The sequence below is a fragment of the Lemur catta genome, chromosome 1 (assembly GCF_020740605.2).
Source record: "Lemur catta isolate mLemCat1 chromosome 1, mLemCat1.pri, whole genome shotgun sequence".
NCBI classification, from domain to species: domain Eukaryota; kingdom Metazoa; phylum Chordata; class Mammalia; order Primates; family Lemuridae; genus Lemur; species Lemur catta.
Genome location: NC_059128.1, coordinates 77,303,020 through 77,318,427, shown reverse-complemented (window position 1 = coordinate 77,318,427; position 15,408 = coordinate 77,303,020). Strand labels below are relative to the sequence as shown.

General features: G+C 35.9%; 1 protein-coding gene across 2 annotated transcripts in view; it reads left to right on the top strand.

Moving 5' to 3' along the window:
- UBR1 (ubiquitin protein ligase E3 component n-recognin 1) overlaps nucleotides 1-15,408 on the top strand; it is a 117,731-nt gene that overhangs the window by 72,839 nt on the left and 29,484 nt on the right. For both annotated transcript variants that reach the window (XM_045539737.1, XM_045539727.1), the window contains exons 30-35: nucleotides 1,023-1,228; nucleotides 2,519-2,612; nucleotides 3,388-3,537; nucleotides 8,115-8,212; nucleotides 12,243-12,336; nucleotides 13,742-13,890. In XM_045539737.1, the coding sequence (XP_045395693.1) occupies nucleotides 1,023-1,228; nucleotides 2,519-2,612; nucleotides 3,388-3,537; nucleotides 8,115-8,212; nucleotides 12,243-12,336; nucleotides 13,742-13,890 (791 nt within the window). The remainder of the gene's footprint in view (nucleotides 1-1,022; nucleotides 1,229-2,518; nucleotides 2,613-3,387; nucleotides 3,538-8,114; nucleotides 8,213-12,242; nucleotides 12,337-13,741; nucleotides 13,891-15,408) is intronic.

Here is a 15,408-nt window from a genome sequence, read left to right as displayed (position 1 = left end):
GGCCTGTAAGGCCAGATTAACTGGTTTAAATCCTGCCTCTGCTACTTACTAGTGATGAGTCATTGAGTGAGTTTCACTGTCTCTAGGCCTCAGTTTCTTCATGTGAAAAATGGAGGTAATAAAAGTAGGTACCTCATAGGATTATTATAAGGATTGAGTAAACATAATGTTAGGCATTTGAAACAGTGCCTAGCTTCACAATCAGCACATTATAAATATTTGCTATTTTTATATATTATTATTGCACACATCAGTAGATCCTAAGATTTACCAGATCACTAAGAGTAAGTCCTAAAAATTGCTAAACCTTAACAAATTAGAGTTGGTCCTAGGAATTGCTAAGTCATTAAGGTGTAAGTTTTTTAGTTTTAGTAGCTACCAAAATAGAATAGAAATCTAAATGCCTAATGAGAGGGAATGGATAAAACTACTATGGCACATACAGTAAGAGTCCTGTGCAGCCATTTAAAAATGTTTCTGAAGAAATTTTAGTGACATTACAAAATAACAAAGATGTAAGTGAATAAAGCAGGATGCAAGTCTGCATATATAATGTGATCTCATTTATGTAAAGAAGTATATTATAAATAGAAAGCAGACTAGAAGGAAACATATAAGGTTACTAGTGGTTATCTCAAGGTTGTAGGAATATAATGCTTTTTATTTTCTTCTTTATACTTTTGTAGATTTTCTAAAATTTCTTCAATAAGCATGTATTACTTTTATATCCAGAAGAAACTAATAACTAAGCTCGTTGGTACGGTAAATTAAATATAATTATGTATATGTTATATTTTATAATTTTTTATACTTAGCAACACTTGTACTTTATAATAAGTAAATAACTGATAAAAGCCAGAAAGGTTAGAGGGGAAGCTTTTAAGTTAATATTGCTAAATATCATTTTTATTTTTACTATTTTTATTCTTCAAGTTCTTGCCTATAGTTATTTAAAATATACCAAAATATAAAGACAAGTGACCAAAATGTGTGTCCTCATTTCTGGTTGTTTCTTTTGGTAGCACCTCAGCAGTCAGTGACTACTCTAGAATTGCTTTGGGTCCTAAACGGGGTCCATCTGTTACTGAAAAGGAGGTGCTGACATGCATCCTCTGCCAAGAAGAACAAGAGGTGAAAATAGAAAATAATGCCATGGTATTATCAGCCTGTGTCCAGAAATCCACCGCCTTAACCCAGCACAGGGGAAAACCCATAGAACTCTCAGGGGGTATGTATTGTTTAATCAATATCCTTTTGAGCATTTCTTTTCATACCTACATAATTAGAAAAAAATACTACTTCAAAGAAATTTGGGATTGAGGTTATATTTAGTTATTTGATCAGATCACAAATTACCTATATATAAAATGACTGTAGGTTTTTATAATGTTGGCTACTTTGTTTTATTTTTTTATTTTAATTTTTGTTAGCACTTGGCCACATTGCTCATTGTATCTCTCTGTTTGCCTATCTCTGTTTCTTTTTGCTGAACCATTTGAAAGTAGGTTACAGGCATCCTGACATTTCATCCCTAATATTTCCACATGCATTTTCTAAAACTAAGGACAATCTGTTATATATCTACCATACTATTATCATATTGAAGAAAGTAATAATTCAGGAAGATGCTCTAATGTAAAATCCATATTTCCCCAAATATTCTCAAAATGTCTTCCATAGGTAGACTTTTTTTAAGAATTCAGGTCGGTTGTTTTGTATAGTGTGTTAGTATATTGTGAATTTGTCTGATTGTTACCTCATTATTAGATTCATGGTAAACATTTTCTTGGCAAGAATATTCATTACAGAATATATCGCAGTTACATCAGGAGTTAGTTGCTTTGTTTTAAAAATACCCTTGGAAGAAAAATAATAAAGACTAACATTTATTGAGTACTTAACATGTACCAGGCACTTGTTAAGTGCTTTATGTGTATTTACTTATTACTTTATTCTCACAATAGCCCTATGAGTTCAGTGTCAATATTGGCTCCATTTTACAGATGAGGGAACTGAGGCACTGAGAAGTCAAGTAACCTGTCCAAGGCCAAGAATTTTAAGTGATGAAACAAGAATTTGAAATCCCTAATCTGTGCTTTTTCCCACTAGGTTAATTCCCCTGAATACTCCCTTAAATTATTATCTACTCAAATTACCCATAAAATTACAAAAGTAATTAAAGGTTTGAAATATAGAAGATCACTTCAACAACCAAGATAATACAGTTTAAACCTAATGTTCAGAATTAAAATGTAAATCATAGATACAGTTATCATTAATCCATACTAATTTTAGAATCATATCTGATAGTCTGGCTTTATGCTTTTCTCTTTTTTATTACTATAAAGAATGTATACCTTGCTGTCATGATATTGTGATACTTTTCTTGGACATTCGTAAGAAAGTCTGTGATTCAACTTTTGAACCTGATAACCTACCTCTCTCTCTTCCCCCTGCCCCCTTTTATAACTTTGGAAGAGGTGAATACATACCTATTATTTTTGTCTTCCTGTACCAGAAACCCTGGACCCACTTTTCATGGATCCAGATTTGGCATATGGAACTTATACAGGAAGCTGTGGTCATGTAATGCATGCAGTGTGCTGGCAGAAGTAAGTTGTCCTTCTGACATGTTCTTGAAAGAGACTAGGAACATTGAAGTTCATTCAAGGCCACAAAAAGGCATGTTTTTTCATGTCTTCTTTCCTTCTTATTTGAATAATTGAAGCAGTTTTAATTACTAATTCTGTTTGCATGATACTAATTATTACCAACTTTGGAAAGTGATGTGTAAAGTTATCAACTTAAGATTTTCAGTGTTCCTTTGTGCTTGCTCTCCACAAACTACTCAGTTGCTCTCCGTCAGTATTCATGTAAAAGGAGCAGTAATCTTTATAAAAATCTCATTCCCCTCAAAACATACTACAGTGAGAAGTATCTTTGAGAAAGAATAGGACAAGAGGTGTTAGTTCTATTAATATTTCTGGAAACGATAACAATTCAGAAATGTAATTCCTGAGCAATCTTTTGTATAGACTTTACCCATTTGACATTATATTAAAATATATAATTTTCCTATAATAGCTCTCACTACTTCAATTGGTCACTGGAAACTGAGGAAAGTAGTATCTATTAATAAGTTGTATGTCCATTTGTTGAGGCAGAAGACAAGTTATGATTTAGTAAACTTACAATAAATTTCTGTGTGTCCTGATGTATTTTCCACTTTGCCCCCAAAAGAATAGGCAGCCTGCTTGTTCTATAATTATAACTTGTGAATTTTTGTATATAGATTCTGTGGAGCAAAAATTTCAAATTTTTTTACTTGGATTAAAGCAAAGACATGTGTGTGTTTCTAAATAAGCCTGTGTCTTTGGTATTTTGCAGGTATTTTGAAGCTGTACAGCTGAGCTCTCAGCAGCGCATTCATGTTGACCTTTTTGACTTGGAAAGTGGAGAATATCTTTGCCCTCTTTGCAAGTCTCTGTGCAATACCGTGATCCCCATTATTCCTTTACAACCTCAAAAGATAAACAGGTAAATTTTAATTTATATTATGGTTAATTTTTTAAAAGCTGTTTTTAGTTCTTTAATTTGTGCCTGTTTTTGTTAGGTTACTAGTTTATTTTTTACTCTTTAGGGTAATTAATACTTTTCATTTTGTAACTTGAATCATACTTTTAATATGTGATTAAAAGCCTCATATTTTGGTCTCTAAGAGAACTAGACTGTTCATTTACTCAAATCTGTTTGTTGTGCATATATTTTCCAATAGCCATTAAAGTAAATAGAACTCTGATCTCTGTCTTAGCACTCCCATAAGGAGAAAAGATGCAGAAAAAATTCATTCCTTTCATATGACCCTTTGCCATATCAGAGTTGCCATTTGGAATTTGGTAGCTCTAAATGTCTTTGTATTATTTTTTTAATTCTATTTTTCTGAAGATCCAAATACTGTAGAGCTTTAGAGACATGGACAAAATGTTAACTATAAAAGTAAATAAAAACACTAGATTTATTATATATATCTTTGGATAGTGTTTGAGCATTTAGAGTTTTTAAATTTTTATATTTGGTCATCTATCAGTGGAATTTAGCAGCGAATTCTTTTTTTTTTTTTTTTATGACAACCTGGACGCTTAATTATATGTTTCTATAGTCTCACTGTTCTGCATGATGATAACAGTACTATTTATATTGCTGTTATTATTTCAGTTTAAAACTCAATGAATTCATAATGATAAACCTAAGTTCTGCTAAAGAAAATGGTTTTTTAAAAAATAGAAACACCTTTAGCATGTCTCCATAACATAAGAGTTCAAAGGTGATAGGTTTGTCAAGCAGGGTCAACAAATAGTTGCTCCGTCTCTACTATTCCATGTCACTGGGAAACCTAATTTGGAAATTGTCATCTTCAACATATTGGGACATAGAATGTCACTTTATAGGAAGAAGGCAGCATGAAAAAGATTTATCTTTCATTTATTAGTACTTCGTATGTTCTAGGTGCTCTACCAAGCACATGCTACATTATTTTATTCTCTTATTTAATGAGGTGTTAGGTATTGTTATTTCCATTTAAAGATAAGGAATTAGAGACTATGAGTGGTTTTTACTTGCTTAAGGCAAACTCAGGATTTGAACCCAGACCTTACTACAAAGCCTTACCTAACTGTACAACTGAAGACAAAGATAAAATAAATCATAATAAAGTAACTCCAACTTCTTGTTAGCTTATACAAGCCTTTTTTACAAATGATTCCCCAAAATAAGTATTATTAAACATGTAAATTATTCTCTAAAGAAAGGCTGGGCACGGTGGCTCACGCCTGTAATCCTAGCACTCTGGGAGGCCGAGGCGGGTGGATCGCTCAAGGTCAGGAGTTTGAGATCAGCCTGAGCAAGAGTGAGACCCCGTCTCTACTAAAAATAGAAAGAAATTATCTGGCCAACTAAAAATATACAGAAAAAATTAGCCGGGCATGGTGGCGCATGCCTGTAGTCCCAGCTACTCGGGAGGCTGAGGCAGAAGGATTGCTTGAGCCCAGGAGTTTGAGGTTGCTGTGAGCTAGGCTATCGCCACGGCACTCACTCTAGCCCAGGCAACAAAGCGAGACTCTGTCTCAAAAAAAAAAAAAAAAGAAAAAGAAATATTCAACAACTTCTTGACTTGATGTCTTCAAGAATAGTATGCTTCAGAGCAATCCTTTCTAAATTCAAAAAGCTGATCCTATGACCAGGGCTCTTAGAACCCTGGAACATGTTTAATCTATAGTAACAATTTTGTTACTCGGGATCTGAAATATATAATTGTATGTAACATTTTTATTAGGCACTTGAACTTACCTGGGTAGCTGCTTATATTTGCTTTTTTGTATTTTAGGAAATCAAGATGAGTATAATATATGCTATTAAAGGTAAAAGCATATAAAAACTAGCAAAACTAATATTTTGATTAAAATTTATCAAAAATTTATAATATAAATTTATATAAAAATTTAAAAGTAATAAGCTAGTTTTTTTGTTTGTTTTTGAGACAGGATCTCACTCTGTCTCCTGGGGTAGAGTAAAGTAGCATCATCAGAGCTCACTGCAACCTCGAACTCCCAAGCTCAAGCAAACCTCCTGGCTCAGCCTCCCGAGTAGCTGGGACTACAGTGACGCCTGGCTAATTTTTCTATTTTTTGTAGAGGCAAGACCTAGCCACATTGCTCAGGCTGGTCTCAAACTCCCGGCCTCAAGTGATCCTCCCGCCTCAGCCTCCCAAAGTGCCTCCCAAAATGATGGGAATACAAGTATGAGCCACCATGCCCGGCCTCAGCTAGTATTTTTAAAGAAAATTGGTTGGCTGGGTGCAGTGGCTCACACCGGGAGGCTCAGGCAGGAGGATCTCTGGAGGCGTGGAGTTTGAGACCAGCCTGGGAAACATAGTGAGACCCCACCTCAACAAAAAAAAACAGAAAAATTAGCTGGCTTGGTGGGGTGCACCTGTAGTCCCAGCTACTCGGGAGGCTAAGGTGAGAGGATTGCTGGAGTCCTGGAGTTTGAGGTTACAGTGAGCTATGATCACACCACTGCACTCCAGCCTGGGTGACAGAGTGAGACCCTGTCTCTAAAAAGAAAAAAAAAAAAAAAAAGAAAGAAAATTGGTCATAAGGTCATAATCAGTCATAGTATGTTTTCATTTTTGAGTGCCAAAAAAAATTTTTAGATCAAATTTGTGCCCAGAGAGATGAATTTTTACTAGTTTATTATGTATTTAACTTCACTCAAAACTGTCCTTTCAATAAACAGATTCCTAGTTAAAAATAACAGTTTCTGGTTTGCTTTGGTTCTTTTTTTTTTTTTTTTTTTTTTTTTTGAGGCAGAGTCTCACTCTGTCGCCTGGGCTAGAATGCCGTGGCATTATCATAGCTCACCGCAACTCAAACTCCTGGGCTCAAGCAATCCTTCTGCCCTAGCCTCCTGAGTAGCTGGAACTACCGGCGTGCACGCACGCCTTGCTAATTTTTTCTATTTGTAGTAGAGACAGGGTCTTGCTCTTGTTCAGGTTGGTCTCAAACTCTGGAGCTCAAGGGATCTGCCCACCTCGGCCTCTCAGAGTGCTAGGATTACAGGCATTGGCCACTGCGCCCAGCCCCTGGATCAAGTCGCTGCCCTTTTAAAATTTATATTCCAGAAAGGAGAGACTGGCAATAAACAAATTAAAACAAACCAAAGTGTTGAGTAGTGAGAAATACTATGAAAAAACTAAAGCAGCAGGGTAAAGTGCTAGAGACAGACTGGAGCATGAGGCTATTTATACATAGAGTTGTCAGGGAACTTCTCTAAGAGTTGGTGACATTTGAATAGAGACCTGAATGAAGTAAAGGATAAGCAGTGCTACTCTTTGAGAGAAGAGAATTCTAAGCACAGGCAACATCAAGAGCAAAGGCCTGAGGTTGGGAACCAGATCAGCTGCTTTGAGGCACAGCAAGAAGGCAGCATGACTAGAATGGAGCAAGCAAAGACCAGATCATAAAAGGGCTTATGAGCTAAGATTAGAGATTAGAATTTTTAGGCCAGGCTCAGTGGCTCACGCCTGTAATCCCAGCACTTTGGAAGGCCAAGGCGGCTTGGAAGGCCTCAGGAGGATGGCTTGAGGCCAGGAGTTTGAGACCAGCCTAATCTCAGAGCAAGACCCCTGTCTCTACAAAAAATAGAAAAATTGGCCTGGTGTGGTGGAGCTTCCTATAGTCTGAGCTACTCGGGAGGCTGAGGCAGGAAGTTCACTTGAGCCCAGCCCAGGAATTTGAGGCTGCAGTGAGCTATGATGATGCCACTACACTCTAGCCCAGACGACAGAGTGAGACCCTTTCTCGAAAAAAAAAAAAGAAGTTGGAATTTTTATTTTATGTGTGATGGGAAACCATTAGAGTATTTTGAACAGGGGAGTGATATGATCTTATTTACATTTTAGAAAATCCCTCTAGCTGCTGTATGACAAATTCATACTTAATGAAACACAGGAGTAGAAGTAAGAGTCTATTGAAGTAATCCAGGGGAGGGATGACCTGACTTCCACAAGGATAGTAGTGATAGAGATAGAGAGAAGCGATCAATTTAGGATATATTTGAAAGGTAAAACTGCAAGACTAGCTAGTAGATTAGAATGTTGGATGTGAGGGAATTAGAGAAATCAGTCAGAGAGCAACTGGAGTGGAATGGTGATTCCATTTAGTGACATTTGCTACTTTTGGGTAATGGGCATATGGGTAATGTCTTATTCCTTGTGCTTTTTTTTTTTTTTTTTTTTCCTTGTTGAGACAGGGTCTCACTACTGCTGAGGCTGGTCTTGAACTCCTGGCCTAAAGCAATCCTCCTGCCTCTGCATCCCAAAGGGGTGGGATTACAGGCGTGAGCTACCGCACCCAGCCATCCTTGTACTTTTAAAATTTCCCTCCACTCCCAAAAAAATACATTTTTAGACACATGTTTTTATAACCTAGAAAATTAGTCTAGAGGAATTGGACTTTTTAATATAGCCATTTATCCAAAGAAGGACTGTGCAAGTTCAGCTTTTCAGTTTAACTTTGTACCAATGGCTTTAATAATTTTTAAATATCATTTTTCAGTGAGAATGCAGAAGCTCTGGCTCAACTTTTGCCCCTGGCACGATGGATACAGACTGTTCTGACCAGAATATCAGGTTATAATATAAGACATGCTAAAGGTTTGCTCAAATTTATTTTATATTAGCTGTGTGAAAATTGTCAGAATCTTTTTTTAAGTAATTATGCTAAAATATGGTTTATAAGAACAGATTTGTTGAATATCAGGAAATAGAGATTTTTTGAAGCTAAGATTAAGTTTGACTTAAATCACTTTACTCAATCATTTTTTATACTGGGAGGCAATATAGACAGTGATTAATCTGTCTATCCAATTTGTCTATCTATCTGATTGAGCCAAGATGGTAGACTGCTTGGATTTAGATCTTGAATTCAAGATTCATCTAAATCACTGAGATATCCAGTTACTGGATATGTGATCTTGGGCAAGTTACTTAAGCTCTGTTTGCCTCAACTTCTTATTTGCAAATCAGGGATAATAATAGTACCGATTTCATTGGTTGAAGAATTAATTGAGTTATATGTAAAGTAGAACAGTCCATGGTACATAGTATATTGTTAATATGTTGTCAGTAATAGTAGTAATAACAAAAACATTTTAAAACTTAACCTTATTTACATATGCTTTATAATTGAGAGACAAATGTGGCTATTCATGGAGCTATGCTTAAAAAGAGCATTTAAAAAAATTGTAAAGGAAGAATTGTAAGCATTTTATTTTTATTTCCATTTAGAGATTTAGGGAGCTTAGAAGACAGAAGAGATAATTAATTCAGTATTTATTTTCATACTGTGTTGTTTGATACATCCAGAGAATTAAACAAAAGCATAGTCATAATGGGAGATTTTATCAGATCTTTCCAAAAATATAGCTGGTTAAGTTTGTCCTTAAGATAATAAAGACTTAGAGAATTTTTTAAATTACACTTGATTTAATAATACTTTTATAGAACTTTGTTCTCATTAGAGAATATACTTTTATGAGAATATCCATGGATTATTAACAGAGATTAGTTTGTGAATTAGGCCACATTAAAATCTCAATAATTTTCAGAAGTAAAAATTATGTAGGATAATTACACAATCCACAATACAATAAGACTAGAACTCAATAATAAAAAGCCCCAAAAACTAATGAATTAGGAATTAAAATTTTTTTTTAATATAACTCTTGAATTTGAGGAAAAAACTAGAGAAAGAGAAATCACTGACTATTTAGAAATTAACAAGGATAAAAACAATACAGATCAAAATCCATGGAATATGGCCAAAACCATACCCAGAAGACAGCCCCAAAGGGATGATGCTCAAATTCAGTTTATTCTAAGAGTGCAATGATGGAAATTTCTTACATTAATGTGTTTAAGGAGAAAACTAATATGGTCATTATAATAGCTTTCTTAAAAGGCACCTAATAAAATCCAACATCTATTCCAAATAAATTCCTAATAAACACACTTTCACAGGCCAGGCATGGTGGCTCACGCCCGTAATCTTAGCACTCTGGGAGGCCAAGGCAGGCAGGTCATTTGACCTCAGGAGTTCGAGACCAGCCTGAGCAAGAGTGAGACCCCATCTCTACTAAAAATAGAAATAAGTTAGCTGGACAACTAAAAATATATAGGAAAAATTAGCCAGGCATGGTGGCGCATGCCTGTAGTCCCAGGTACTCAGAAGGCTGAGGCAGAAGGATCACTTTAGCCCAGGAGTTTGAGGTTGCTGTGAGCTAGGCTGACGCCATGGCACTCTAGCCCCGGCAACAGAGTGAGACTTTGTCTTAAAAAAAAAAAAAAAAACACTTTCATAGAATAAAAAAAAAGCCAGAATATCTAAAGTCTCTGAAAAGTAAACAATAGCAGGCAGATTGGGGATTAACATCAAAATTTGAAGAATGATTAGCGTGGGCAGTGACTTTCCTGGAGCATTTTTCCTCCTTTATTTCCCAACTTTGACCCAAGGACAGCTTTAATCACAGAACTGTGCAACAGGCATGAACAGCAAAAAATCCAAAAAAGATGCCATCTCTCTGTGGCCAGAAAAGACCAGGAAAAGAAGCCCCTCAGAGCTAAAGTATAAAAGGAATTTCTGTTGTATTTCTCCTTTGGCCCTCTCTCAAGGCCAGCTGCAGTCATAGAGCTGCGCTGTTATGGTGACCATGTAAATAGCTAAAATGCTGAGAGAAAACCTGTCTCTCTGGTTAGAGAAACTGATGGGGAAGGATCCCTGTGTTCTAAACAGTGCAGGGTGAATCTTTGTTATTTTTTTGTCTTTGGCTCGCAATTTCACCCCAAGGGCAGCCCCAGTCATATAGATCTGACTGACAGCTTGGAAGACTAAAACTGAGAGAAATTTGTCATTTTGGCCAGAGAAACTAGGGAAAAGGGCCCCTTGGAGCTAGAGAGTGTGGAGGAAATCCCAGAAAGGAGAGAGCTATAGAAGGGGAATCTCCTAATTTTGAGACCAACACAAGTCCTGGGCTTACCTCCAAGCTGTGCATGTGCAGAACAGGCACAAAGAAGCATAGCAAAGGCTTTGAGAATTAAGCTGCATTTAAATCATCAGTCAAGCCAGGCACAGTGGTGCACGCTTGTAGTCCCAGCTACTTGGGAGGCTGAGGTAGGAGGATCACTTGAGGCCAGTGTTCAAGACTGCAGTGCACTGTGATTGCACCTGGGAATAGCCACTGCCCTCCAGCCTGGGCAACATAACGAGACCCTGTCTCTAAAAAAATAAAATAAACCACCACTCAAGTCCCAGACTAACTCCCTGAGAAGTACGTGTGCTGGGCAGATCAAAACAGCATAGCAAAGGATCTGAAAACTGACATTGGAACCACCATCTACTGAACATGAAACAAGACTTGTTGAACCTAATTGCCTGTTGAAACACTTGTAAAATGCACATTTTTTCAGAGGATGTTAACAGGACCCAAAACCTCCCAACATCCTATTCTAGACATCCAAGATAGAATCCAGAATTACTTAACATACTTAACATAGAACCAGAAAAATCTGACCAACTCTCAAGGGAAAAACAATCAAATGCCAATCCTGAGGTGTTTTAAATGTTAAATTTACTAGTCAAAAAATTTAAAGCAGCTATATAACCATGAAACATAAGGTGAAGGTGAACACTCTTGAAATAAGTTGGAAGATAGAAGTTAACAAAAAAAACATATGGAGATAATAGAATTGAAAAAATACTGTATGAAATAAAAATAAACTATATGGGCTTAGTAAGTAGACTAGAGATGAGGAGGTGTTAGTGAATTTGAAATTAGATCAGTGGAAATTATTTAATCTGAAGAACAGAAAAGAGATAGAGGGGGGAAAAAAAAAGAACATAGGCTTAGGAACCTATGGGACAATTTTTTAAAATCAAACACTACATTTGTGTCATGAAGTCCCAAAAAAGAAAGGAAAAAAGATGGTGCAGAAAAAATATTTGAAGAAATAATGTCTGAAAACTTCCCAAATTTGGTATTATAAAAGACAAATTTATACATTTAAGAAGTTCAGTGAACCTCAAACAGAGAAAGAAAACAGCACTCAGACACATCATAACCAAACTGCTGAAAACAAAAGATTAAGAAAAAAGTCTTGAAAACAAGCTGAGAAAAACAACCCATTCCATATAGGGGCATAACATTTCTAATTTGATGAGGAAATGGAGCCAGAGAGAGGTTTAGATATGAGACAAGGTCTTAATAACAGTAAGTGGCAGAGCTGGGGTTCAAACCCTAGTAGCTTGGCTCCAGACTCTTTACTTTTCTTCACTAATATTTGCTGCCTTACTAAGACAGTACTTACACTGTCATTAAAAATGGACATATAGAGGGAGAATTACTGATGTGGAAAGATATTTATAATTTATTAGGTGAAAAAGCAGATGCAGAACAATACTATATTTTAAAAAATCTATATATGTAACATTTATAAGGAGAACAGAAGAATATTACCTAAATGTTATCTGTGGTTATCTGGTTGGAGAAATTTCGGTTGATTGTTTATTGCTTATTAGCATATTCTGAGTTTTCTAAAATGATCATATATAATTTTAAAAAGCTAGAAAAGTATATGTCAGACTAAACCCATTCATGATTTTTCTTTCTTTTTCCTTTCACTTTATAAGGAGAAAACCCAACAATTCCTGTCTTGTTTAATCAAGGAATGGGAGATTCTACTTTTGAGTTCCATTCCATCCTGAATTTCGGAGTTCAGTCTTCGTAAGTATTTAAATAGTTAAGAGAAGTTTGTAAATGATTCTGAAAATAAGAGTGGAAAACAATCCTTCCTTCTTTCCTTCTTTATTTCCTTCCCTCCTTCTTCATTTGTAAAATTGTTTTTATCCCATTTTTATCTTGTTTCTCTTGTTTCTTTGATTTGCATTAGTAAAATTAAGTGGTTTGAGATGTTAAAGTAATATATTATTAGGGTGAACTATGCCTCTGAATAACCATTTTTGACCAACAAAAATGCCCATTCTATATGGTCCAACCTACCAGAATTTAAGAGACCTCATTTAAAATTACATCTAGGCCGGGTGCAGTGGCTCACGCTTATAATCCTAGCACTCTGGGAGGCCGAGGTGGGTGGATCGCTCGAGGTCAGGAGTTCGAGACCAGCCTGCCAAGAGCGAGACCCCTGTCTCTACTAAAAATAGAAAGAAATTATTTGGCCAACTAAAAATATATATAGAAAAAATTAGCCAGGCATGGTGGCACATGCCTGTAGTCCCAGCTACTCGGGAGGCTGAGGCAGTAGGATTGCTTAAGCCCAGGAGTTTGAGGTTGCTGTGAGCTAGGCTGATGCCATGGCACTCACTCTAGCCCGGGCAACAGAGCAAGACTCTATCTCAAAAAAAAAAAAAAAAAAAAAAATTACATCTAACTTATTCTGTGACATTCTGAAAAGTCTCACCCCACTACCAGCTTTTTTGTGTATGTAAAAATTAGGCCGTGGCCTTTTAACCTACCTCATAAAGTTATTGGAGAGATACTTATATGAAGGCACTTTGAAAAATATAATGTACCTGGATCAGGTTTCATTATTTCAAGAATACTACCTACCTAGGGTACTTTTTCTAGTTGTGGTCCTTGTTTATGTTATCTATCCCGTTGCTGCTGAAAATACTTGTTACAAATGGAAGTTCAAAAAATCATAAATTATCACTCCAAGTACATGGTATTATCACACATACACACAACACAAACACATACACACCCCCATCAACACAAAAGTGCTTCTTGGTCCCTTTTCCAAACACTGTAACTTGTTAGGTCAGATCTGTTTCCTCTGAATGATATTTCTCTGTCTAGTCTGTCCTTTAGTTTGGACCGGAACCCTTCTAGCTGTGATATTTACCACATTTTTTAACAGGAAGTGAAGTTATATGGGTTATTACCATTTTGTAAGAGGTATTTTTCTACCTTTAGGAAATACAGTTCTGCTTTTGCCATTTTTCCTTATTAACTAAATCTTCAGAGGCTCTATTCTCTAATTTGTAAAAGAGCATTTTACTTATGTCAAAAGGAGTTAATTGTTAAATTGTTAGAAGTCTAACTGGACGACTCAGTAAGCAGCACCTTTTACTAAATCATATGAATTTTTTCTTTTTTTTTTTATTTTTAGGATTAAATATTCTAACAGCATCAAGGAAATGGTCATTCTCTTTGCCACAACAATTTATAGAATTGGACTGAAAGTGCCTCCTGATGAAACAGATCCTCGAATCCCCATGATGACCTGGAGTACATGTGCTTTCACTATCCAGGCAATTGGTAAAGACTATAGGAAAACTGATTTGGAGGTTTCGATGAAACAGAATTGATTGTTAATTTTAAAAATTATTCCTGTTTTTCCTTGATAGCCCAAAATAATTTTACTTGTTTGAGAACTAGTAGTATTTCAATATATTAGTGTGGCCTGATGCCATTTGGTCTGAAAATTTTTTTATATAGATCTTTTTTTAAGTACAATTGCAGCCATATGCAACATAAGTTAAAAATGTTTTAAGGGGATAGCATGAAGTAAGCTATAGTCAAGAGGCAACAGATTTACAACACTAGAAGGTCAAGGGAAAAAGGCAAACAAAGAAGAATCAGCCCAGAAATGTGCAGTGATTCTTTTTCTTTTACACTTTGAGAGAAAAAGAGAGGGAAACCAAAGTCACCTTAAAAATCACCACAAAGGGGCCAGGCATGGTGGCTTATGCCTGTAATTCCAGCACTTTGGGCGGCCAAGGCAGGAAGATTACTTGAGCCCTGGAGTTCAAAACCAGCTTGGACAACTTAATGAGACCCCATCTCTACAAAAAATTAAAAAATTAGCCAGGCGTGGTGGTGCACACCTATAGTCCTGGTTACTTGGGAGGCTGAGGCAAGAGGGTCGCTTGATCCCAGGGGTTGGAGGCTGCGATGGGCTGTGATCGTGCCATTGCACTCCAGCCTGGGAAAGAGAGTGAGACCCAATCTCTTAAAAAAAGAGAAAAAAATTACCAGAAAGGGTAACCGAAGGCTAAGGCAAGCAAGAGGGACAGATTAGCAGGAAGAAATAAAGCAGGTCTGAAGGGAAGTCTACTGTTAAATTCTTTGCCATATTGAAAGCTTCCCATGGAAAAGGGTAGCAGCAAAGAATCGATTAGATTTTTAAATTAGCACATTTGCTCATTACAGTCACAAGCTGCAATACTATATTGGAAAGATTAAGAACTGTGATTCTTTCACATCATCTTTATCCAAGCCAGCTTTGATTTTCTTCTCCAATGTATATTTTTGGTAATTGTTTTTAATGGAGTCTACTATATTTGCTTCATTTAAACATATTTTTTTTAATAAGACACTATTTCATAATTTGAATGAAATAGCATGATGCCACTTTTTCCCCAAAGCCATCCTATATATCATCATCAGTTTCTGAATAAATTTTAGGAGTCACTTCTAAACCTGTTTGACTTAAATAGTGGGTATAGGATAACACATCAGTTGATATTTGCTATGATTAAATAAAATGAAAAATAGGAAAAATGAAGTTAACATAGAATAGTATCTGAACAAAGTGATAAGAAATGTAAAGCATTTTTTTGCAGTCCTGCTCCCCTAATTCTCTTCAGACTTTCAGTGAAGATCTTTCACACTATTATCTTTGGGAAGACAAAATTAGGAATCAGGAATTTATATTTAGACCTTGAACATTAAAAAAGTCACAGTTTATCATAAAGGAAATGAGAAGTTCACTGCAGATAGAACTGAATCTTTTCATACATGGTTCTATGATCAAGTAATTGGATTCTATTTGAT